The sequence below is a fragment of the Erythrolamprus reginae genome, chromosome 8 (assembly GCF_031021105.1).
Source record: "Erythrolamprus reginae isolate rEryReg1 chromosome 8, rEryReg1.hap1, whole genome shotgun sequence".
Taxonomy (NCBI): Eukaryota; Metazoa; Chordata; class Lepidosauria; order Squamata; family Dipsadidae; genus Erythrolamprus; species Erythrolamprus reginae.
The window spans coordinates 1196700-1222963 of record NC_091957.1 but is presented as its reverse complement, the minus strand read 5'-3'; the positions used below and the strand labels follow the sequence as shown (position 1 = coordinate 1222963).

At 44.7% G+C, this 26264-nt stretch overlaps 1 protein-coding gene across 2 annotated transcripts in view; it reads right to left on the bottom strand.

Moving 5' to 3' along the window:
* NUP188 (nucleoporin 188) overlaps positions 1–26264 on the bottom strand; it is a 47898-nt gene that overhangs the window by 18008 nt on the left and 3626 nt on the right. For both annotated transcript variants that reach the window (XM_070758606.1, XM_070758605.1), the window contains exons 2-26: positions 26030–26084; positions 24674–24747; positions 23392–23476; positions 22666–22746; positions 22007–22051; positions 21073–21165; positions 19551–19670; positions 18303–18514; positions 16542–16656; positions 15104–15301; positions 13790–13879; positions 12881–12946; positions 12029–12148; positions 11095–11221; positions 9078–9233; positions 8214–8340; positions 8028–8115; positions 7376–7452; positions 6613–6727; positions 6111–6231; positions 5172–5238; positions 4290–4415; positions 2856–2986; positions 1765–1871; positions 139–345 (exon numbers count right to left, since the gene is read on the bottom strand). In XM_070758606.1, coding sequence (XP_070614707.1) covers positions 139–345; positions 1765–1871; positions 2856–2986; positions 4290–4415; positions 5172–5238; positions 6111–6231; positions 6613–6727; positions 7376–7452; positions 8028–8115; positions 8214–8340; positions 9078–9233; positions 11095–11221; positions 12029–12148; positions 12881–12946; positions 13790–13879; positions 15104–15301; positions 16542–16656; positions 18303–18514; positions 19551–19670; positions 21073–21165; positions 22007–22051; positions 22666–22746; positions 23392–23476; positions 24674–24747; positions 26030–26084 — 2803 coding nt within the window. The remainder of the gene's footprint in view (positions 1–138; positions 346–1764; positions 1872–2855; positions 2987–4289; positions 4416–5171; positions 5239–6110; positions 6232–6612; positions 6728–7375; positions 7453–8027; positions 8116–8213; positions 8341–9077; positions 9234–11094; positions 11222–12028; positions 12149–12880; positions 12947–13789; positions 13880–15103; positions 15302–16541; positions 16657–18302; positions 18515–19550; positions 19671–21072; positions 21166–22006; positions 22052–22665; positions 22747–23391; positions 23477–24673; positions 24748–26029; positions 26085–26264) is intronic.

Sequence of the window (26264 nt, the reverse complement as noted above, 5' to 3'; positions counted from 1 at the left end):
TGAATTCCAATCCCAATGGGGATGGTGGTAAATCTGGGAGAACTGCCTGCAATTTGCAAGCTTCATTTGCGTTTCCTCGTATTAAATTCATGTAATGAGGGGACGCTCTCTCGCGAAAGGCCTGTTAACGAACGCTACCTTGCAGCCCTCGTTCCCGTCTTTCACTTCCAGGTTCAGGAACAATTCGATCAGGCCGGGCTGGGTTTCCACGGCGACCGTGAGGAAGTCAAAGATCATGACTTTGATGCGCATGTCCTCAATTTTGCTCTGCAGGCGACTCAGGAAGGCCCCGCGGATGGCCGAGGCGTCGCTGCCGAGACAGGCGTAGACGGACATGGGCGCCACCTAAGGGGGGAAAGAGGAGAAAGGTGAAGACGGGAAGGGCACAGACGCCATGCACCACAGCACTGGAAGGAGGCACTGCCCCACGTAGAAACATGGAAACCTAGAAGACTGACGGCAGAAAAAGACCCCCTGGTCCATCTCGTCTGCCCTTATACTATTTCCTGTATTTTATCTGAGGATGGATCTGTGTTTATCCCGGACAGGTTTACATTCAGTTGCTGTGGATTGACCAACCACGTCTGCCGGGAGTTTGTTCCAAGCATCTATGACTCTTTCAGTAAAATAATATTTTCTCATGTTACTTCTAATCTTTCCCCCAGCTAACCTCAGATTGTGGCCCCTTGTTCTTGGGTTCACTTTCCTATTAAATGTAGTTTATCACAGAGTTCAGTGTAACCCAATGTGTTTTTCAACAAATGTACAATGTGTGTGGGCTTCAACCTGACCATCCTCTCAATTGGCCTTGAGGTGCAAAGAATCAGGACTATTCGTTAAGTTCCGGTTAAGAAGGTGCTTTTTTTTAAAGGCAACTGGACTTTCTTGGGGGGGGGGGGTTCCCCTTCGAAAACATCTGTTAAGTTCCTTAGTTAGTTAGAACTGAAGAAGCTACTTGGATGAGAAGTGAAATGTTTCAAGGGGGGGAAAAAGAAAGTCCAGTTGCATTTTGGAAAAAGCACTTTTGGGGCAATTGTAACTTGAATAATGATAATGATAACAACAACAACAGAGTTGGAAGGGACCTCGGAGGTCTTCTAGTCCAACCCCCTGCTTTGGCAGGAAACCCTACACTATTTCAGACGGCTGGTTATCCAACATCTGCTTAAAAACCTCCAGTGTTGGAGCATCCACAACTTCTGGAGGCAAGCTGAATTAATTGTTCTGACTGTCAGGAAATGTCTTCTTAGTTCTAAGTTGCTCCTCTCCTTGTTTAGTTTCCCCCCATTGCTTCTTGTTCTACCCTCAGGTGCTTTGGAGAATAGGTGGACTCCCTCTTCTTTGTGGCAATAACCCCTGAGATATTGGAAGGCTGCCATCAAGTCTCCCCTAAATGATTGAGAATCTCCATAGACTTCCCCTTTGAGAAGATTTATTGCTCAAACACACACACAAGAATTACTAATTCTTGAGCAAAACTCAAAAGGAATTGGACGTAGGCCGTCTGTGGGAATGCAACAATTCTAAGCTGATGACTTTCTTAACTCCACCCTCTCGGCTCCGCCTGCTCTTTTCCCACAACAAATTACACAATGAGAGTCCACGCTTTAAGTTTGACACACTACCACCCATTTAACTTAGCTGGGCAAGGATAGACTTAGAAATCACCGCCAACCCCGCCCTGTGACCTGGCTAGGCCGCGTTCAAGAGGCAAGGCAAGCAACAAAGGACATCAGAGGTTTTTTTAAAGAAAGGACCGCTTACCGTGGCCAGTCGCTTCAGGAGCTGGATGGCTAGTCGTGGCAAGGCTGGGTCATGTCTATGGTAGATGTACTTGGCCAAGACAGCGATCAGATTGTTCCGGTGGGCCCCTGGGAGGGCAGAGAACCACAAAGTGACGTGCAAAGGGGCAAAAAATGGGCAACAAGAATGATCAAGGAAATGGGGCCCCTCCCCTATGAAACCAGGTTGCAACGCCTTGAAACACGACATTTAAGAGGTGACTTCATTGAAGTGTATAAAATCATGCACGGGATAGAAAAGGTGGATAGAGAAAAATCCTTTTCTCTTTCACACAGTACTAAGACGAGGGGGCCCTCCCTAAAGCTCACAGGTAAGAAAGTTAGGGAAAATAAAGGGAAATGTTTCTTCACCCAGAGGGTCCTTGGTTGATGGAAGAAGAGGTCGTGACAGCTGTCAGCCTGGAGAGCTTCAAGGCAGGATTACACAAATGCCAAGTGTATCATGGGTGGTTATTGAAACAGAGGTCCAAGTGCCACCTCTATGTGGGTTGAGGCAGGCAGGGTTCCCTTGGGTCCCATTTGTTGGGGGGTCAAAGGAAAGGGAGGGCTTTGCCTTCTCTTTCTGCTCAAGATCCCCATGGACAATTGGTGGGCCTCTGGGTGACACAGAATGCTGGACTCGATGGGCTTTGGCCCAATTCAGCAGGGCTCTTCTTAGGTTCTCTCCCCCCCCCCTCTCTTTCTCCTTCCTTCCCTCTCTCTCTCTCTCCTTCCATCTTTCTTTCTTTCTCTATATTGGTTGAGGCAGGCAGGGTTCCCTGGGGTCCCATTGGTTGGGGGTCCAGGGAAAGGGAGGGTTTTGCCTTCTCTTTTGGCTCAAGACACCCACGGACAATTGGGGGGCCACTGTGGGACACAGAATGCTGGACTAGATGAGCTTGGGCCTGATTCAGCATGGCTCTTCTTAGGTTCTAAGGAAAGTATTGATCAATAGGCAATTGATTTTCTGCACAGCATAAACAGGATCCAAAAACCCTTTGCTTGGTCAGCTGGAAATTAATGCTAGGTGCAAATGGTCTGTGCCAAAGAGGAGACCAGCAGGAAGGGACATACCGTGCTGAGTCAGGGCGTGTTCCAGAGGTGACACGACGCTGGAGGGCGGCTTCAATCGGATGACGTTGTTGGTGATGGAGAAGGCCAGTTTCACCGTCTGGATCAGCAGCTGTCCCTGAGATTCCCCATCACTAGGATGCCAGGAAAAAGAACCATATTAAAACATGTCCTGTTTCTGCTCTTTCTTTCTTTTCTTTCTCTCCCTTCCTTCCTTCTTTCATTCCTCCCTTCATTTGTGAAATTTATATGCCACACAGCTCCAATTGGACTCTGATGATGGGCAACACCATCAGCTGTGAATATGCCTCTCAACTATGCACACTTTTTCTAAGATGTGTGGACTTCAACTCCCAGCATTCCCCAGCCGGCAAAGGATCTTTAGACAGTCTTGAATTGCAACTGTAATCATAAAACTGCCCATTCCAGTTTTAAGTCACACTGGACATAAAACAAGAGTAAAGCTATATGCAGACCAACAGGGAGTCCTCACGTTATGACCATCATAATCAGAACTTGTTATGTGCAGGGTGTCCAGGGGGAAAGCATTTTGAAATTCCCTGACATCCCCCTGACATTTCCCTGTAACTTGGGATCTAGTGAAGGCCGCGGTCGTAGAAGACGTCATACCAAAGAGCCAAGCCCTGGAGAAATATTGGTAGCTGAGGAAGCAAGTGGCTGCCACAGTTAGGCTCATTTTTGCTTGACTCTGCCAGGCTGCACCATCCGTTGGGGGTTTTTACATGATTTTTCCCTGACTTTTAAACATTTTAATAGAGTTTGGTTCCTCCCACCCTGATTTATTCCGTTTTTTTCATGAATTTCCTGACTTTCCCGAACTGCCGATTTCCGTTTTCCAGGATTGCTGGACACCTTGTATGGACAGTCATGAAATATCCTAAAAACGTGAAATGCATCTACAGGGAGTCTTTAAGTGATGACTGTAATGGAACCTCCTTGTTTTATGTAAAGACTTAATTTCTTTTTGGTAGAGGAAGCAACTTCAGCCCAACAATCACCCACAGGGTTGCATGGCACTCTTGGAAGCATTCCCCCCACCCAAAAAAAGACACAGAACGTAGAATCACAGGGTTGGGAGGGACCTTAGAGATCTTCTATGCAACCCTCGGCTCAAGCAGGAGACCCAGCCTCCTTCTGGACAAAGACCGTCCTGCCTCTTATTGAAAAACTCCGGTGATGGAGCATCCACAACTTCAGGGCACGACTTCCCTTCCACTGATTAATTGTGGAATGAATAGAACTGTCCTGAATTCTAGGCTGGATCTCTTTGATAAGATCCCACACGTTACTTCCTGTCCTGCCCTCAGGGGCTTTGGGGAACAGATGGACCCCTTCTTCTGGAAGATCGAGAAACTAAGAATGAAGGACCCTGGGCAAGGCCAAAGGTGCCCGAACTAAGCAAAGGCAGGCACTCACCTGCAGAACTGGCTGGCCATCACCATATCGATGGTGTCTACGCCAATGCCCATGATGCTGATGACCGCCTGGCCTGCTTCGGTATTGGCCAGGCTGAAGATGCAGAGGGACTGGAGGCTGGGGGCGCTGCTCAAAGGCAAGAAGAGAAAGTTCAATTTGCTACGGGCAAAACATCTGGACTGACGCTTCAACCTCGCATCAGGAATTCAAAGAGGCTCCCTATACTCCTGTCCACCAGGAGGAGGAGAAGCCTAGCCTCAAGGTAAGAACGGGGTGTGAATTTAATTTGCAGGCTTCGGAAGAAGGGATAATTTATTTATTCATTTATTTATTTGAATTTATACGCCGCCTTCTCTCTGAAGTCTGAGGGCAAGTGGCTTACAACAGTAACTATAAAACAATATGATCAAATTACAACGTTCCGTAATAATAATAAAAAATTTCATAATTAATAGCTTATTTCAAAATAACAAGACACATTTCATCAGAGAAAAACTCTACAATATAATCACTATGTTCATACAGCAAACATCCAAATCAATTCCTGTCTTGGACGGATAGGGAGCTGTCAATTATCACGGCCACCAGGCCTGCCGGCAAAGCCAGGCTTTCAAGGCTTTTTGGAAACCTAGTAGGGTGGGGGCCATGCGGACCTCGGGGGGTAGTTGGTTCCAAAGAGCCAGGGCCACCAAAGAGAAGGCCCTTCCCCACGGGCCCGGCAACCGAAAGTGTTTAGTCGACAGGACCCAGAGAAGGCCAATTGGTCGCAGGGAGCTATGCAGCAGCAGATGGTCCCGTAAATAAAACTGCAGACACCGTGGATGGAGGAGGGGGCCTCAAACCTATCCAGGAGATAAGGCGGCTGAAGAAAACCGACCTCACCTGCTACGAGGATCCATTTCAGGGCACAGGTTCAAGATTGCGTGGATCAGCTGCAGGATAAGATATCCTGGAACAAGGAAAGAGACGCACCGTTTTGCAGAAAGGGATTACGACCACTTAACTTCAGCCACTTCAGAAGGTGTGGACTGGGGAATTCTGGGGGCTGGAGTCCACACCTCTTAAAGTGGCTACAGTTGAGAAATACTGTCCCTGATGATAAGGAAGCTTTTTTAAAAAAAATTTTTAACTAAAAATAAACTTTATTTGTAACACACAAAAACACAAACAAGAAAACACAAAAAACATTAAGAGTCGGACAATTTGTGACGTGCCTGTAGTACAATTCTAACAGTGCCGATTTTCTATTACACGGATTATAAGGAAACCTACAAGGAGTTTTTGTAAATATTATTATTTAAAGATAAATACCAATGGGAAAAGATTATTGCTAAGATAGTTGGATAGCAATGCATTGAAACCGAAATGTAAGTGAAGAAGCTACGCGAATGATTTGTTAATGTCTTTCATGTGTTTGCATAGAAACATAGAAACATAGAAGACTGACGGCAGAAAAAGACCTCCTGGTCCATCTCGTCTGCCCTGATACTATTTCCTGTATTTTATCTTACAATGGATCTACGTTTATCCCAGGCATGTTCAAATTCAGTCACTGTGGATTGACCAACCACGTCTGCTGGAAGTTTGTTCCAAGCCTCTACGATTCTTTCAGTGAAATAATATTTCCTCACGTTGCTTCTGATCTCTCCCCCAACTAACCTCAGATTGTGTCCCCTTGTTTTAAAAATCTAATAATTTTTTTTCTAAAAAAGGAAACTTACAGTAATACTAAGGAAGAGTCCCGGGGGGAAAAAAGATAGGCTAAATCTCAGTCCTTTTTTTTGGATGGGTGACTGGAGGGAGGAGAAGAATCCAACTCACCTATTTTTTCTCTCTCTCCATGGGAGTTATAGCGCCACTTGTGATAGTTGGGCAGCATCTCCTTCAGGACAAACACGATGCAAGGCACCAGGCCCTGGCTCTGGGTGTTGCCCAGCTGACCCTGGAGAAAACAGCCAGGAAGGGAGTTAAAAATTTATTTATTTATTTATTTACTAATCAGATTTGTATGCCGTCCCTCTCCGTAGACTCAGGGCGGCTAACAACCATAATAATACAATGTAAACAAATCTAATATTTAAGTTAATTTAAAAAACCCCAATTTAAGAAACCAATCATACATACTGACATACCATGCATAAATTTTATAAGCCTAGGGGGAAGGGAAAGTCTCAGTTCCCCCCATGCCTGACGACAGAGGTGGGACATTCCGCCACTTGATCCCCCAGTCAAAAATGGGAGCAGCAAAAACTCTTTTCTGGCAGCACCACAAAGGATGAGAGGCTGTCTGTCTGTCTCCCTCTCTCTCTTTCTCAGCACTTACCCGGACAAGTGTTATGACTAAATTCAGGAAGGAGATGGTCACGCCGTACTCGCCTTGGGGCTGCTCAATGCCCATCAGCAGATTCCCGTAGCCTCCAGCGTTCATTCCCTCTGCACTGGGGAGAAAGAGAGAGACACCCCAACAATCAGCAGGCGGGGAAAGAATGCTCTAGCACAGGGATGGCGGACCTATGGCGTGGGTGACACAGGTGGCATGTGGAGCCGTATCTGCTGGCACGCGAGACGTTGCCCAGGCTCAGCTCCAGCGTGCAGGTGTGTGCCGGCCAGCTGATTTTTGGCTTGCACGGAGGCTCTGGGGAGGGTGTTTTTGGCTTCCAGGGAGCCTCCAGGGGGATGGTGGAGGGCATTTTTGCCTCTGGAGCCTGAGGAGGGCAAAAACGGCCCTGCTGGGCCCACTAGAGGCTGGGAAGTGCGCTGTTTTAGGCCTGCAGAGGGCCTCCAGGGGGCGGAGGGAGGGCATTTTGCTACCTCCAGGCACTGAATTATGGGTATGGGCACTCGCACATGAGCGATACCGTGCGCTCACACTCTTTCGGCACCTGAGGAAAACTAGGTTTCGCCATCACTGCTCTAGCATCTGTGCTAGAATTGAGGGGACCGGTTTGGTGTGTGTGTGTGTGTTGATTTCTCTTTACATCCAAATGGCAAGGGGCATTGGTAAACGTTAGGACCGGCCTGCTTAGGGTCTCTCTCCCTCTCTCTCTTTCTCTTATAAGTTAAGAACTATCTGCAAAGCAAATTACCTGATCATGTGACTCATGTTCGAAACCGGGTTTGCCACGAAAGGTAAAAAGCCCGTGTGATGAAGATCAGTCCAGACCTGGGAAGTGAAGTCAAAAATGTCCCTTTACGTATTATATATAAAATTTATTGGCCGCCCATCTTACTGTAGGGTAACTCTGGGCGGCTTAAAGAGTTTCATATACTGTACAGTTAAAACATAAAAAAGGCATTAAAGACAAAAGACTCGTCCGCCCTGAGTCTTTGGAGGAGGGTGGCCTGGAAATTGAAATAAAGAAATAAAGAAAGAAATAATAAATAACTAAAACCGCAGACACACGGGAAAGGCATGGGAAGGGGAGGTGGGGTCTGTCATTATTCAACCAGGCCCCTCCATTGAGCTGTTTCCCCCACTGATCAGCACAGCCAGGTCTTTTAGGCCCTTACGAAAGGATAGGAAAGGGACAACCTCACTCCTGGGCTGAGAGTTCCAGAGAGCAGGAGCCACAGCAGAGAAGGCCCTCTTCCTGGACCCCGCCAGCCGGAATAATCAGGCTGATGGGACCCTTTGCTGTCAGCACAAGTGGGACAAGACCAATCCCGGTGGGGTGATGAGACGACCCCTCAAGTACCTTGGTGACACCAACAGAAGAGAAGTGACCGAGGCTCTCTCACCTTGGCCGGCATCCGGGAAGCCAGCACCGTTAAGCATCTGACACAAGAGGCGATAATGTCGACCGGGGGAGAGATCACAGTGGTTAACCTGCAAACAAGGGGGGAGGGGGAAAGAGAGCCAAAGAGCTGAAGGTGAAAATGGTCTTGGCCTCAGGAGAACGTCCGGTGGAGAGTCTCAGGCCTCACCTGTGCAGCAGCATGTAGATGCGGGAGGTGATGGGCAGGAGGCAGTCGGCAATAGACACGTCGGTGCTGATGACCTTGTGAACCAGGTCGAGGATGGGCTTAACTCTCTGGCAATGCTGGATGACATCTGAGGCAGAGAAGAAGAGGTCAAGGTGGGCGCGGGTCTTTCCCGCCATGAACCCAGGTCCCTCAAAAGGAAAATGGCAAAAAAAAAAAAAGAAGGAAGGAAAGAAAGAAAGAGAAGGAAGGAGGGAGGGAGGGAGGGAAAGAAGGAGAAGGAGAAAATGATAAGAGGAGAAGGAGAAGGAAGAAAGAGGAAGAGAAGGAGATGATAGAGAAGGAGAAGGAAGGAGAAGGAGCAGAAGGAAAGGGAGGAAGAGGAGGAGAACAAGATAGAGGAGGAGAAGGAAGAAGGAGGAGGAGATAGAGGAGGAGAGGGAAAAGGAGAAGGAGAAGATGATAAGAGGAGAAGAAAGAAGAAAGAGGAAGAGAAGGAGATGGTGATAGAGGAGGAGGAGAAGGAAGAAGGAGGAGAAGAAGGAGGAGGAGGAGGAAAGGGAAGGAGGAGAAGGAGAAGAAGATAGAGGAGGAGAAGGAAGAAGGAGAAGGAAGAGGGGAAGGGAGAAGGGAGGAGGGGAAGTGGAAGAGGAAGAAGAAGAGCCCAAAGGATCTACGTACTACACACTGGCAGTGCAGGTTTAATGGAAGTGTTTTGAAATACTTCCACTAAACCCATGAGGGGCCGCAGGGGCCACGCAGAGCCACCTCGTCTGCCAGGGCGCCCTAGCTCAGCTCCAGGGAGCCTCTGCCTGAGCCCGGGACCAGCCCTGTCCCAACAGCTGCCTTGAAGTTCTGGAAACTCACCGGCCGTCGACACCACGTGCAACAGCATCTCGATCTCGCAGGTGAAGAGCGTCCAGCTGCTGTAAGAATAGTCCCAGCGCACCAAATAGTCCCGGTCGTCCAGCATCACCTGCCCTTTCGTCCCCTGAGGGATCCGAAGGTTGGTTTGACCCGTCCCTGAAAGGGGAAAAGAAAGCGGAGTAAGACCATTTTGGACAAAAAAGGAGGTCTCGGCCAAATGGGTCCTTCTAACAAGACTGGGCAATCTCTCGGTGGGATAACAGCAGAAGTCCGGATAGTTTTTTGGAACAGGTCACTTAGTCGAAGGCAGAGGTTTATTATTTTATTTTATTTTATTATTTATATTATATTATATTATATTATTATATATTTTATTTTATATTTTATTTTATTTATTTATTAGATTTGTATCCCTCCCCTCTCCGAAGACTTGGAGTGGTTTACAGCATATAATATAGAACAATGAAATACGAACTCAAATCCAATTAATTTAAACTACATAACCTAAAATCCCAATATTCTAAAAATCAATCATAGACCTTCAAACCTCAGCCATATGTCACGTTCATTGGCCAAGGGACTGAGATCTAATCGCTCCAAGCCTGATGGCATAAATGAGTCTTAAGTCTCTTGCGGAAGGAGAGGAGGGTGGGGGGCAGTGTGAATCTCCCGGGGGAGCTGATTCCAGAGGGCGGGGGCCCACACAGAGAAGGCCCTTCTCCTGGGCCCTGCCAAGCGACATTGTCTAGTTGACAGGACCTGGAGAAAGCCGACTCTGTGGGACCTCACCAGATGCTGGGATTTGTGCGGCAGGAGGCGGCCCCACAAGTAGTCTGGTCCAATGCCATGTAGGGCTTTATAGGTCATAACTAATACATGTTAGTAATGTTAGGATGTTAGTAATGAAGGGAATATGTGAACTGTGGAGTCTTCTTTCGTGACCCAGCTAGGGAACCTCCTCAGGGCTAGAAAAGGAGTGGGTTTGGTCTTTTTTTTTTTTTATGAGTGTTAGACAAACCCCACTCCCTCGTGGCACTGATGAAGTTACCTAGTTTGGTAAAGAAATGTCTGCAAGAAAACCACCAAGCTCAAGAGTGACTCCAGGACCCCACGGTCATTATTATTATTATTATTATTATTATTATTATTATTATTATTATATAAAACAATATACAATATATAAAAACAGTATACATCGAGATATGATTACAGTGATCCCTCGATTAGCACGGTCTCGATTAGCGCGAAACGCTGCAACGCGGTTTTTCAAAAAATATTAATTAAAAAATAATTAATAATAAAATAATCAAAATAATAATCAGTCTTCTATGTTTCTATGTTTCTATAAGTCCGTGCTAGTTCTCTCTCTCTTTCTCTCCCTGTTGCCGGCGTGGTATATGAGAGAGAAAGAGAGAGGCAGAGGTCGGGCGCATTACCGGGAGGTGGAGGCGGCGTGGGGACGCTGGGTGCCGGGGACACCGAGGAGGGGGTGGACGTGGCCTCTCAGCTGCAGAGCCGAACAAGGGCGGAGGCAACGGCGGAGTCCGGCGCTGGGGCCATGCGGGGCCGCTCATCCAGGGCGGCGTGGACTGGCAAGTCGCCCTCCTTTCTCTTTCTTTCTCTCTCTTATACCACACCGGTAACAGGGAGAGAAAGAGAGAGAGCGGAGGGCTCTTTTTACTTCCGCACCACTATAACGCGGAAATCGATTAGCGCGGGAGGTCTTGGAACGTAACCCCCGCGCTAATCGAGAGATCACTGTAATTAAAATTAAGAATTACATTTTAAAAACTAAAAAAGCCTATTAGCATACACACGTGTCCATTCATTGGCCAGGGGGCAGAATCTAATGATCCCAAGCTTTAGACTCCTATGAAAGGTCGGGGAGGGTGGGGGCAACATGAATCTCTGGGGGGAGTTGATTCCAGAGGGCCGGGCCCCCCACAGAGAAGGCTCTTCTCATGTAAGCAAGCACATGGGTCTGGAGGAAGGGCAGAGGGTCCTGAAAGTCTCTTACCGAGGGGGTACAGCAATTTGGGCGTCATCCTCCTCCAGACGGTTCCGTCTTCCCGCGAGGCAACGTCGGCTGGTTTGTGCTTATAGAGCTCGATATAATACGACATCTTGTCCAAAAACGTATAAACCTTTGGGGAGGGGGGGGGGAGAGCGGAGATGGGCTCATGACGAGAAGCAAGGAGAAAGGAAGCAAGAGACGGCCTTGGGAAGACATTGCGTCATTAAAAAAGGAGGTTGCGGGGAAAACTGACCAGCTCAATACTCAATGCAACTCCTCCGTGATTCTGTTTAGTGCAAGTGGAAGAGGGGAGGAAACTTTGTCAGGATTTCAAAATTCAGTTATTCTACTTTACTAAACACTAAGGGGCATTTCTAGTAGCAATAGCAAAAGCCCTTAGACTTTATTCATGGTGCTTTACAGGAAGGAAGGAAGAGAGGGAAAGGGAAGGGAAAGAGAGAGGGAGGGAGGGAGGGAGGAAGGAAGGGAAAGAAAGGAAGGAAGGGGAAGGAAGGGAAAGAAGGAAGGAAGGAAGGAAAGAAGGAAGGAAAGAAGGAAGGCAAATGAAGGAAGGAAGGAAGGGAAAGGAAGGAAGGAAGGAAGGAAGGGAAAGAAGGAAGGAAGGGAAAGAAGGAAGGAAGGAAGGAAAGAAGGAAGGGAAATGAAGGAAGGAAGGGAAAGAAGGAAGGAAGGAAAGGAAGGAAGGGAAGGAAGGAAGGGAAGAAGGAAGGAAGGAAGGAAGGAAGGAAGGAAGGAAGGAAGGAAGGAAGATGCTTGCCACCACAAACGGCCAGGGATCTCTAGTTTTGTGAATGAAAGGTTCACCGTAGCCCAATTTCAGAGAGAGAGACTTAAAAGGGTCTCCTTAAAGCTCCCACCCCCCACCCCCCGATAGTAACAGACACAGATTTCTCTCCCTCTGCACTTCCACACGTACCTTTTTTGCCGTTGACTTGTCTGAAACAAGCGCAGTGAGTAACTGAAGGAGAGGAGAGAGTAAGTGTGGGAACATGCCACACACGCTGTCCAAAATAATGCCCAGACCTGCAGTTGGCTCCTGGCGCGAGAAGCAGGAAAGAGAAATGGTCAGAAACAGGCCCCGTTTTGCAACCGTGTCTTACTAGCTTCGCTGTGGAACGTTATCTCCTGCTCTGTTTCAAATACTGGCCTCCAAAGAAAAGGGTAGAATCCCACTGTATCTACTGGTGGTCCTTAACGTAGGACGTTTCCTTAGTACAAAGAGAACACCAAAACTGTTCTTATGCATTTCCTTCTTTTTTATTTTATTTTTAAAAGACAAAATGGGGGAACCAATAGTGTTTACTATGGAGGGCTATTTCACCCCCCCTGGTAAAAGTAGTTTTCAACCATCTGACCCCAAATGATTGTGATGAACAAATGTGGATAAACTGTTTTAACAATTAGGGTTTAAGATTAGATTTTAAGTTGGATTTCTTACATGCTCTCTTGGTATTTATTAGAAACATAGAAACATAGAAGACTGACGGCAGAAAAAGACCTCCTGGTCCATCTAGTCTGCCCTTAGACTATTTCCAAGGATCTACTACTCTTTCTGGTTTGTAAGCCGCCCTGGGTCTACAGAGAAGGACGGCCTAGGAATCCAAATAATAAATAAATAAAGGAATATTTTTCCACATCTCCAAGAACCTTAGAAGACCAGCTAAGTTTCGCCAAGGCCAAAAGGGGGGGGGGATTTCTCCCAAATTTTCAGAAAGAGGAAGAATCCGAAGGAAACACAGGCCAGGTATCGCTTTCAGGGCAAGCTCACCGTTTTCCAGAACAAGGGAGGGATGCTGGAAACGGTCAAGACTTCACACGCAGTGTCGATTATGTCCTTCGGAAAACAAACGGGGAGGGAGAGAAATGCATATGTCACATTACATTTGGCACCCTTGATGTGAACATCTTAAGAGGATTTAAGGACATTTCACAAGAAACATAGAAACCTAGAAGATTGACGGCAGAAAAAGGCCTCCTGGTCCATCTAGTCTGCCCTTATACCATTTCCTGTATTTTATCTTAGGATGGATCTATGTTTATCCCAGGCATGTTTCAATTCAATCACTGTGGATTCTTCCTTCCTCCTTTCTTTCCCTTCCTTCTCTTTCTTCCTCCTTCCTTCCTTCCTTCCTTCCTTATTCATAGAAACACAGAAGATTGACAGCGGAAAAAGACCTCCTGGTCCATCTAGCCCTTCTACTACCTCCTGTATTTTATCTCAGGATGGATATATGTTTATCCCAGGCATGTTTAGATTCATTTCCTGTGGATTGACCAACCACCTCTGCTGGAAGTTTGTTCCAAGCATCTACGACTCTTTCTGTCAAATAATATTTTCTCATGTTGCTTCTGATCTTTCCCCCAACTAACCTCAGATGGTGTCCCCTTGTTCTTGTGTTCACTTTCCTATTAAAAACACTTCCCTCCTGAACCTTATTTAACCCTTTAACATATTTAAATGTCTCGGTCGTGTCCCCCCTTTTCCTTCTGTCCTCCAGACTAGACAGATGGAGTTCATGAGGTCTTTCCTGATAGGTTTTGTGCTTAAGACCTTCCGCCATTTTTGTAGCCCGTCTTTGGACAACTGGCTGGGGAATTCTGGGCATTGAAGTCACAGGCCCTGCCAAGGTTGGAGACCCCTGACTGGCCTTCTCCCTCTTAAGCCCTGGACTCTTACCTGCTGATTGCCGAGCGTCTGCAGCTCCAGGGAGGTCAGAGCGAAGGAGAGGAGGCCGTAAATGCTCAGGCAGGTGGTGCTGGAAATACACTGCAAACAAAGAGCGTGTCACAGCCTCAGCCATGGAAATACAGGGTCCTCAGTTTACAACCACAACTGAGCCCAACGTTTCTGTTGCTAAGTGAGACTGGTTAATTTAATTTAATAATTTAATTTGATTTATTAGATTTATAAGCCGCCCAACTCCTTCCAGACTCTACGTGGGTCATGCCCCATTTGGCAACCTTCCTCACCCCAGTTAAAGGCATATCAGTCCTTGCTTAACGACTGCCTCTTTTAGCAATTGTTCACAGTTACAACGGGGATGGAAAAGTGAAACTCTAGAACCAATCAAATCCAGTTTGTAAGCAAATGGAAACTGAACTAAGATCGTAAGCAGTCACAGCTTCTGCTAGTCATCTCTTTGCTTTTAACAACTGAGGTGACAGCCCCACCGGGGTCGCTAAATGAGGACCGCAGAGTGCTTATTCCCCATTTGCAATCTAGCTAGATCTGCAGGTCAGCGGTTCAAATCTCATCACCGGCTCAAGGTTGACTCGGCCACCATAATAATAATTATTATTAATTGCCGCCTCTCTGTTGGTTGAGGCAGTCAGGGTTCCCTTGAGTACCATTTGTTGGGGGTCCAGGGAAAGGGAGGGTCTTGCCTTCTCTTTCTGCTCAAGATCCCCATGGACAATTGGGGGGCCACTGTGTGAATGCTGGACTCGAAGGGCTTTGGCCCGATTCAGCCTGGCTCGTCTTACGTTCTTATGTTCTTCCATCCTTCCGGGGTGGGTAAAATGAGGAGGCGGATTGTGGGGGCAATAGGCTAGTTCTGTTAAAAAAGTGCTATTGCTAACATGTTGTAAGCCGTCCTGAATCTTATTATTATTATTATTATTATTATTATTATTATTATTATTATTATTTAGATTTCTATGCCGCCCCTCTCCGCAGACTAAAGAGAAAGGCGGCATAAAAAAAAGAATAAATAAATCAATAAATCTGTTTAGTTACAGATATACACAGCTACAAGTATTACATTTTTTCTCCTCTTCATTTGGAAAACCAGTGGGCTAAACCCAGCAAATGCTTAAATCTACTTCCTTCCCTTGCGCGAGGAAGGATGAAATTGTGTAGCAGTGTGATCTGAACAGAATTCCAAGGTTAAAAAAAAAAGAAAAATTGAAGGTTGGGGGCTCAGCGGCCTCTCAGCCTTTAAGTTATTGAACATTGCAAAAGGTATTTTCTTCTAGTGGGCTAAAGACTCACGTTTCCTTCGGAACTGATGGCTCGGAGCAGCTTGGTCAAATACTGGAAGACGTTCATTTGGATGGCGGTGCTCCCCATGCGCCGGATCACCCCGCTTGCCCCATCGGCGCTCAGCGTGTGCCGGAGCAAGGCCCAGGCTAAGAGGACGGGGGCGTGGTGAGGGACGTCCCCCAGAGTCAGCAGCAGGCGGTCTATCTCCTGTCGGGAGGAAAGGCACGGCGGGTTAAAACCTTGCACAGCGGTGAAAATGCTGACCTCAAAAAACAGGAGATGGTGAGTTCTAGTTCACTCCTTAGGCATGAAAGCCACCTCGGTCACTTTGAGCCACCAGGAGACAGTAAGGTCCAGTTCTGCCTTGGGCACAAAAGCCAAGTGGGTGACCTCGGGCCAATCTTTCTCTCTCTCTCTCTCCCATCCCACCTCACAGGGTTATTATTGTGAGAAGGAGGAGGAGTATGGTGTATCTTTGCCATCTTGAGACATAGATAAAAAAGACAAAAATATATGTGTGCGTGTGTATGTAACATATTTTTGCTGATGATGAAAATGAAGTAGATTTATTTCAAGCTATTTACCTCTCATCAGCCATGCCCTTCCTGGGATTTAAACCTGGGCAGCCTGCCTATAAGGCAGTAGCTTGCTCTAGAAAAAAACATTCTGTACAAAGTTGAATGTGCACAACAGCATGTGAAATTGACTGTCAATCAGTCTGGCTTCCTAAGGGGACAGTTTGATTTCACAGAAGTTTGATTGACTTGGAGTTATATTGTGCTGTTTAAGTGTTCCCTTTATTTTTTTGAGCAGTGTATATACATACATACATACATACATACATACATACATACATACATACATACATACATACTAAAATAGCTTGATACAGATCTATACTGGTCTCTCTTCATTTTCATTATCAGCAAAAAATATGTTACATTTATAGATAATAGTTGTCGGCTATAAAATTTTATCTGCCTTGGAATATGGCCCCTAGTGGGGCCGAGAGGCAAAAAGGGAGCAATATGCTCGCTCTCATGTTTGGGTATACTAAGGTGACTCGACAAACACACACACACACACACACACACACATCCATTACACCGATCTATTATGTATCTATTTGATCTATTACATTATAGATCGAAATAGATCTATACCAGTCGCCATTCATTTTCGCTTATCAGCAAAAAATGTTGCGTGCGCACACACACACACACGTATATGCAGTAGTAATCTTTATGAGTACTCATAGTATTAGAAAATAGAAAAAAAAGATGGAATATCAATGAGCATGATATATATATACATATAAATATATGTAAAATATGATACAGATTAAGACCTATACAAAAAATTATGAGACATATTCTTTTTAAAATCAATAATTTTTTTAAAAGATAAACATGAATATTGAATGACCACAGAGTTGGGAGGGGCTCACCTGGTGAACCTGTCTATTGCCAGCAAATTTGTGCTCCTCCTTCCTGTCATCCAACAAACGTTCGTGCAAGGAGTCGATTTCCATGCCTTCCACTAGAATCAGAGCACTGAAGTACCTGCATTGTATGTTTATGGAGGGGAGAAGGGACACAATACCCAGGAATCAGAACCACACGAGAAGATCCACCTGTCAAACAAACCCTTATTTGCCTCGTTTTGGATGGGTGTCAACAGGCTCAAACTCAACCCTGACAAGTGGCTGTGGGTTTTGCCTCCCAAGGACAATCCCATCTGTCTATCCATAACCCTGGGGGGGGGGGATTATTGCCCCAGTCGGAGAGGGTCTGCAACTTGGGCGTCCTCCTCGATCCACAGCTCACATTAGAGAAACACCTTTCAGCTGTGGCGAGGGGGACGTTTGCCCAGGTTCGCCTGGTGCACCAGTTGCGTCCCTATTTGGACCGGGAGTCACTGCTCACAGTCACTCATGCCCTCATCACCTCGAGGCTCGACTACTGCAACGCTCTCTTACATGGGGCTACCTTTGAAGAGTGTTCGGAAACTTCAGATCGTGCAGAACGCAGCCGCAAGAGCCATCGTGGGGCTTCCAAGATTCACCCATGTCACACCAACACTCCGCAGTCTGCACTGGCTGCCGATCGGTTTCCGGTCACAATTCAAAGTGTTGGTAATGACCTTTAAAGCCCTGCATGGCATTGGACCAGAGTACCTCCGGAACCGCCTTCTGCCGCACGAATCCCAGCGGCCGATAAGGTCCCACAGAGTTGGCCTTCTCCGGGTCCCGTCAACAAAACAATGCCGTCTGGCGGGCCCCAGGGGAAGAGCCTTTTCTGTGGCAGCCCCGGCCCTCTGGAATCAAGTCCCCCCAGAGTTTAGAACTGCTCCCACCCTCCTTGTCTTTCGTAAATTGCTTAAGACCCACCTGTATCGCCAGGCATGGGGGAATTGAGACACCTCCCCCAGGCTTATATAGTTTTATGTAGGGTATGCTTGTGTTGCATGGTTTTTAAATGATGGGTTTTTAGATGCTTTTTTAAATACAGTGTCCCCTCGATTTTTGCGGGGGATGCGTTCCGAGACCGCCCGCGAAAGTCGAATTTCCGCGAAGTAGAGATGCGGAAGTAAATACACTTATTTTTGGCTATGAACAGTATCCCAAGCCTCCCCTTAACACTTTAAACTCCTAAATTACAATTTTCCATTCCCTTAGCAACCATTTAGATTATTACTCACCATGTTTATTTATTAAAGTTTATTTAAAAATATGTTTTTTAAAGGCAGACTAAAGTTTGGCAATGACATATGATGTCACCGGGCAGGAAAAACCATGGTATAGGGGGAAAAAACAGTGAAGTATTTTTTAATTAATATTTTTGAAACACCGTGGTATAGACGTTCCGCGAAGTTCGAACCCGCAAAAATCGAGGGAACACTGTATTAGATTTATTTACATTGTCACATTCTTGTTATTATTATTGTTGTGAGCCGCCCCGAGTCTCCGGAGAGGGACGGCATACAAATCTAATAAATTATTATTATTATTTTTGATTTAGGGGGGGAAAAAGGCATACTGTGGGTGATTCGTATAACAACCTCCCAGGAAGTGAGGCCATAAGTCCATTGTGGTCATGTAGACACAGAGCTGCTCATGGTTAAGGCAAGGGCTATTTATAGCCATCCTCCTTTCACTTACCGACTGAGGTTGGCAAGGCCTGCAGGCGTGTGGCCCTCACTCACTCACCCAATGCGGTCCACCAGGGGGTCCATGCTTTCATCCACCAGGTGCCGGTTGGTCTGCCGAGAGCCGAAGCCCTGGTCCTTGAACATCTTGGCGAACGTCAGCATCTCCTCCGGGATCATCTCATAATAGGCGTAGTAGAGGAAGATGATTTCCAGCACCATGGACTGTTCACGGAGGCACTGCACGAACCAGCGAGACACCTGGCGCTCCGTCTGCCGGGGGGGGGGAACAATTGTGGTTAACACGCACACACTGGCAACACAGGGGGGAACCAGAAAGACTGTTATCATGTCCCCCACTAACCCTTCAATAACCTCTTTAATACTTCAAAGCTTGAAGTAGATAAGAGGATTTTTAGACAAAAGGGTCCGGTAGGAGAGTAAATGTTTATTATCTTCTTTTCAAATGACTGAGTGGGCAAACAGTAAAGAAATAGAGAATGAAGGGGGAAAACTCCCAATTTTTTGAGAAAAAGCAATATTGCTTCTTCTTTTTTTTAAAGTATTCATTCCCATTTATTTCCCCAGCTTTGAGCTTTCTTAAGTAGAGAATGTGGCACGTTAAGTTGGACCAAACGTTTTGTGCAGGAGGAATGTACATGTGTTCCCGCTACCATTGACATATTTTCCCTCGCAAAACTAAACATGCACTGCACAGTTTATGAAAGTTAACAGGGTGTCCAGGGGCAAAACATTTTGAAATTCCCTGATATTCCCCTGACATTTCCCTGTAACTTGCGATCTAGTTAAGGCGCGGTCGTAAAGGTCGTCATACCAAACAGCCAAGCCATGGAGAAATATTGGAAGCTGAGGAAGCAAGTTGTTGTTGTTGTTGTTGTTGTTGTTGTTGTTGTTATTATTATTATTATTATTATTATTATTATTATTATTATTATTATTTAGATTTGTATGCCACAGTTATGCTCATTTTTACTTGACTCTGCCAGGCCATTATTTTTCCCTGACATTTAAACATTTTAATACAGTTTGGTTTCCCCCCCCTGATTTATTCCATTTTTTTCACAAATTCCGATAACTCCCTGATATTTCCCGTACGGCTGATTTCCCTGATAATTCCCTGATTTCCCTGTTTTCCAGGTTTGCTGGACACCCTGAGTAAAGTATGAGTCCTCGGAGAGGGGCGGCATACAAATCTAATAAATTATGATTATGATTATGATGATTATGATTATTATTATTATTATCATCATTAGTAGTAGTAGTAGTAGTAGTAAAAAAAACCAAATACCATCACACTTCCATGTGTCTCCCATGAAGGCTCTTCTGCTTTATACAGCTCTTCAAACTGTTTCCGATAATTAGGAACCAGCTCCTTATCCATTTTTTCCATACACTGCGAATATGGGACCTTCGTAGCAAAACCAGGGTGGTGGGGGGTGGGGGGAGAAATTGAGAGACTGTTTCATCTGTTTTGTACTCACATGGCATTTTTTAATGTTATAGAAACATAGAAGATTGATGGCAGAAAAAGACCTTGTGGTCCATCTAGTCTCCCCTTATACTATTTCCTGTATTCTATCTTAGGGTGGATCTATGTTTATCCCAGGCATATTTAAATTCAATTACTGTGGATTGACGAACAAAATCTGCTGGAAGCTTGTTCCAAGCGTCTACTACTCTTTCAGTAAAATAATATTTTCTCACGTTGCTTCTAATCTTTTCCCCCAACTCGCCTCAGATTGTGCCCCCTTGTTCTTGGGTTCACTTTCCTGTTAAAAACACTTCCCTCCTGAACCTTATTTAACCCTTTAACATATTTAAATGTTTCAATCATGTCCCCCCTTTCCCTTCTGTCCTCCAGACTATATTATAACAGAATACTGGAAGAATTCAAAGATAGGTTCACATGCAATTGAATATTTTTTAAATATTTTTTTATTTGAATTTTTATACATACAAAGACATTACAACCAAAGTAAGTACAAGTAAATAAAAACAAACAAACAGATAAACAAATAAACATAACAGTGAACAAAACAGAACATATAAATAAATAAACATTTGGGAACAGTAATTTCCCCACTCTTTTAGAATGTTCAATCGAAGAATTTTTCCTCCTAACTTGTTATTCTTTTGTTAATGTATTGCTTTGCGTTACTTTTGCCATTTTTTTAAAAAAAATCTGTCTTATGAAATATTGAATATTTTAAAGTCCAGTTAATAAAATTATTGCCTGTGTGTTTCGTAATAACGAGAGCCAATTCGGTCCATTAGCTGAGGGGCTGGGCTCGAAATTCTTAATTGTGAGTTCTAGTCCTCCCTTAGACATGAAAGCTGAATGGGAGATTTTCCCTCTTTCTCAGCCCGACCCACCCCACAGGGTTGTTATTCTGGACCACAGAGGCTGGGTGCTTCCTTGAGTTGACCCAAAATAAAGGTGAGGCAGAACTAATAAATAAACATGCGTTTCATCCCTTTCAAAGAGTGTTCAAGGCTTTGGGGGATGCCAAGCGCTCTGGTGCTTCACATTATAGTCTTCTATTGCAAGTCCACATTTAGTGACCACGGTTAGGTCCAGCCACTGGTTTGTAAAGCAAAGGAGCTGCCCAGAGGAACTGTGACTCTTACTTCAGCTTTTCTTAGCTTTACAAACCTGCAAAAGTCGTAAATGTGAGGGCTGGGGGCCAAGTTCCCTTTGTATCAGTCATAACTGCAAAGTCACGAAATGAATTGTCACCAAATGAGGACTACCTGTACTTTGACTGCATTTAATGCCCATAGAGGAATCAAGAAAGGAAGCCAATACATACCATGTAAGGGTGTCTCTCATCCTGGAAATAAGTGAGGATGTGAAGGAGACACCGGAGAATACAAAACCTTTCCTCATAGTAGTAATCAGCAATCTGTGGATACATATTGTTGTCTTTATGGGGTAGGGCGGAATATAAGTCAAATAAATTAAATTAATTAAATTTAGATTTATATGCCGCCCTTCAGAGAGGGATGGCATGTAAATCTTAATAATAATAATAAGCCCGAAAAAGTGGTCGAAAATGAGCAAGCAAAACTACTGTGGGACTTCAGACTGACCGAATTCTGAAGCATAACACACCAGACATTGTGATAGTGGAGAAAAAGAAAGTATGGATCACCGACATCACAATCCCAGGAGACAGCAGAATTGAGGAGAAGCAGCTAGAGAAATGAGTGAAATACGAAGATCTAAAAATCGAGCTGCAACGACTCTGGCATAAGCCGTGAAAGTGGTCCCAGAGGTCCTTGGCACGCTGGGCGCAGGGCCAAAGGATCTCAGCGGACATTTGAAAACCATCGGAATTGACAAAATCTCCTTCTGTCAATTGCAAAAGGCCCCTTTCCTGGGATCGGCAAACATAATTCGCCGCTACATCACGCAGTCCTAGGTGCTTGGGAAGCGCCCGACTGGTGATGAAATATGAAATCCAGCATAGTGATCTCGTTTGCTGAGTTGTACTGACATAATAATAATAATCCAAACTAATTACAAGAAGCCACTTGGGGCTGCATTTCCTGCCTGGAACTTCAATGCTCTCTGTAGCATCGAGTTAACACCCCCACAACTGTGCCTTTTTTTTTCCAAATTTTTTTTAATTGGTTTATTTACTAAATTAACAACAAACAAAAAATGAAGTCCACCCCCGTGCCTTGATACAGAAGCCGTGGAGATGGCAGCAGGGTCCGTGGAAGGGTGGAGAGGAGACTCACCTTCAGCAGCAGAGTTTGACTCTGCCTGTCATCTTGCAGCACCGTCTAGATACAAAAAAAGGATGCAAGGAATGGGTCGGAAAGAGTTGAGGCTTGGAGAGAAACACAAGCAACGGAGAAAAGTACCTTCCCATCTAGGTTTCACCATAATCCCAGCGACCGGTTAGGTCCCACAGAGTTGGCCTTCTCCGGGTCCCGTCGACTAAGCAATGTCGTTTGGCGGGACCCAGGAGAAAAGCCTCCTCTGTGGCGGCCCCGGCCCTCTGGAACCAGCTCCCCCCAGAGATCAGAGTTGCCCCCACCCTCCTTGCCTTTCGCAAGCTCCTTAAAACCCACCTCTGTCGTCAGGCATGGGGGAATTGAGATATTCCCTTCCCCCTAGGCTTATAAAATGTATGCATGGTATGTCTGTATGTATAATTGGTTTCTTAAATTGGGTTTTTTTACATTACTTTTAATATTAGGTTTGTTTACATTGTCTTTTTATATTGTTGTTAGCCGCCCCAAGTCTTCGGAGAGGGGCGGCATACAAATCTAATTAATAAATAAATAAAGGAGGAAATGCAAACTTACATCATCGCAGTGAGAACTCACTGTGTAACATGTACACAAACACACTCGTCAACCGGAAAAGAGAGAGACTATGCGCCATTACCCACCTTTAGCGAGTCTCTAGTCCCTCGATAATCTTCGTCAAGGAAACATTCTAGGAGCTGCACGCTTTGCTCCTCATTCAAACCCTGCAACAACAGACAAACCTTTAGCCACGTTACATGCTCTTTAAGAGAGAGCAATAAGACAAGGAAGAACAGAACGATGCTCTGCAAAGTATCTCGATGAAACTTCAGAAGTCCCAGACACGAACCTCATCTGAACAACAGGACTGGGGGAAACCAGCTTCTCTCCAATTATTTTTTTTTTTTTACAATAAATACATTTAATTACAATTAACAATATAGACATGTCAAAGTACAGGGAAAAAAAGAAATATGAGAAATGGGTAATTGGAGATTAAAAACGATAATTATATGTCGAATTATGGTCTAAACAATATTCATTTAACAGTAGACAGAAACAAACAAACAAAAAAGTCGACAAACATACAGACATACAGAAAGAAAAAGGGAGGAAAGAAAGAAAGAAGAGAGGAGTAAAAGAAAGGGTGGGCGGGTGTACGATAGATCTGTATTGAAATTATGAACTAGAAATATTTTCAGTAGCTCATTTCCTTATATCTAATATTTTAAAATTATAGATAAATGAGAGATAGTGTTGAATAAAGCAAGATAAAGAGATTTTACCAATAGCTTCTCTCCAATTCTGACATTTTCTTCCCCCCCTGTCCTGAAACACGCAGAGCGGCTCCTGAAAGCAGCATTTCTTACCACAAATTTGCTGATTCGGAGTCCCAGTTCCTTCAATGAAGCGGGTATGTCCTTATCAGCTTTCACAATTTCTGCTGAAGTGGAACTAAGAACGTAAGAAACAGTTAAATTTGATTGGAACAAAGTGAGTCTTGATCTAAGACCTGGATAATTTTATAGCCACAAACATTCCATAAACATAGAAACATAGAAGTCTGACGGCAGAAAAAGACCTCGTGGTCCACCTAGTCTGCCCTTATACTATTTTCTGTGTTTTATCTTAGGATGGATATATGTTTATCCCAGGCAGGCTTAAATTCAGTGACTGTGGATTAATCTACCACGCCTGCTGGAAGTTTATTATAAAGCCCTAAAGGAAATCTAAAATAAAATAATCTACACACGATCCAATTCAGAAAGAACATCCAGATAAAAACAAAGTACGGGACCCACTTTGTAGCCAAGTTTAAGGATCATGTCTTAACCCATAAGAGTTCATCTAAATAACACCGGGGGGGGGGGGGGGACTTATACAAATCTTTTAGTTTTGTATCTGCTGTTTTTTTATGCTAAATTTACAGACTAATTTCTAAAAGGAGGAGGCAAATCCATGACCAGAAAAATCCACTCTTTCTCCAAGCTTTTTTTTTTAACTTGTTCTGGTCCAGCTGGCTACTCCAAGAATACTTTCTTTACAGGCTTGTAATTTTCAAAATAACACTTCTTTATTTACTTTCTTCCACATTGCAATTCGTCAGTATACATCTCCGGCACGCAAAATGCATTCCAAACTCACAGGCGAAACTACAGAGTCATAAATTCTTTCTAAATGAACAGGCTGTTGACTCCAAACATCTCCTTATCTTTGGGTCAGGTTCACGCTACATTAAAACATTTTTTAATCATGCAATATAACTCACTTCTCCAGAGAAACTGCAAAAGCATCCATCCTGTCCATTTCACTTTGCAGAAAAGCATTCATCATTTCCGGCCAATTCCGGATGTGGGGTAATTAATTTACACACTCGGAATAGCATATTCAAAACCTCTTTCCCCCAACTTCTCTTCTCTGACCTCCTAAATCTGGCACTTAACCAAGGGCTATACTCTACATCCCATTATCTGAAGAAATACTACTATGTGTACTATCGTCCGATGGATTTTCTATTAAGTTCTTATCACCACTATCCTCCTCCACCTCTCTTAACTCAGGGTAGTTGACAGCTTCTACGTCTTCCTCCTCCTCTGAATCTGAGGTTGACCGGGAACAATCACAACAGTACCCAGCATCTGGCGATCATACCTGGGTGCTTTGAAGTAACAAAGTCCTTCAAGCAACTTCTGCGAGTGTTTATTCAACGCTTCTGTGATCTGTGCCTGAATGAAGACAAAAGGATGGTGAATCTAGAGATTCTACTCAACTGTTAAATAGAACGGAATTCTTTATTGGCCACGTGTGATTGGACACACAAGGAATTTGTCTTTGGTGCAGAGGCTCCCAGTGGACATAAAAGAAAAGAGACATTTGTCAAGAATCAGGAGGCATCACATTTGCCATAGGTTCGCCATCACGGTTCTAGGATGCAGCATGTAACATTCTATCCCATCCCAAATTCAGGGTGTCCAGGGGGGGAAACGTTTTGAGATTCCCTGATATTTCTCTGACATTTCCCTATAACCTGCTATCCATTTAAGGTGCTAGCTGAGGAAGCAAGTGGTTGCCACAGTTATGCGCATTTTTGCTTGACTCTAGGCCAGGCAGCACAATCCGTTTTTTTTTTAATACGATTTTCCCCTGACTTTTAAACATTTTAATCAGTTTTCCCCCCTGATTTATTCTGAGTTTTTTTCACAAATTCCCTGGTATTTGACGATTTCCCTGATAATTCCCTGATTTCCCTGTTTCCCAGGTTTGCTGGATACCCTGCAAATTAGTCAGCACTGTGATCTTGCTCATGCTCATCATCATATTCAGGAGGTGTAGTTTTTATACAGTGGTACCTCGACATACAAGTTTAATTCGTTCCAGACATAATCAACTCGTATCTCGAACGTGTATCGTGTAAATTAATTATCTCCTGCTTCATTTCTATGGATATCATCCTCTTCTTCTTCTCAGCGGCCTTTCCACTAGCAGATACTTTTTTGGGACCCATGATGCACACAAAAAGTTCAAATATAAAATATACACTCGCTCTAAACACTGACACGACCGAGACGAGACTTTGTTTTGTGTGCTAACACGTGCGAATGCCCGAGATAACCGGAAGCAAGGGGATTCTGGGTCAGAGAGGCGATGCGCCAACTAGCGGTAGCATCCTGAAGCTCGGCTCGTATCCCGAATTTGAGTTCAGGTGTCGAACAGAAATTTCGCTCATGTCGCGGCTCGTAACTTGGAATACTCGCAGGTGGAGCAGCTCGTATCTAGAGGTACCACTGTACTATAACAAGGTATAATGAGTTTGTGCATCACTAAGGTTCAAACCCGTGTCAGGTTTGAGCCCATGCTTATCAGAGATCAATTTGTCATCTCAAGGAACTAGAAACGTTAATCTAAAAAAAAAAATCTGCTTAACTGAATACATTGATCAAAGAAGCGTCCCTCTATTGCGGTCATCATAACACTAGAGACATTTCAAAGGAAGCAGCCTAAGCTTACCGGGTCTCTCAAAGCTGACCTTCCCATAAGAACGGTCCACAATTCTCTGCTGCTCCTTAAAATAAAATAAAAAATCATGCATTAAGAGGTGACTTGATCGAAGTGTACAAAATCATACATGGGATAGAAAAGGTGGATAGAGAAAAATATTTTATGGAGAAAAAATATTTTTCTCTATCACACAATACTAGGACAAGGGGGCCCTCCCTAAAGCTCACGGGTAAGAAAGTGAGGA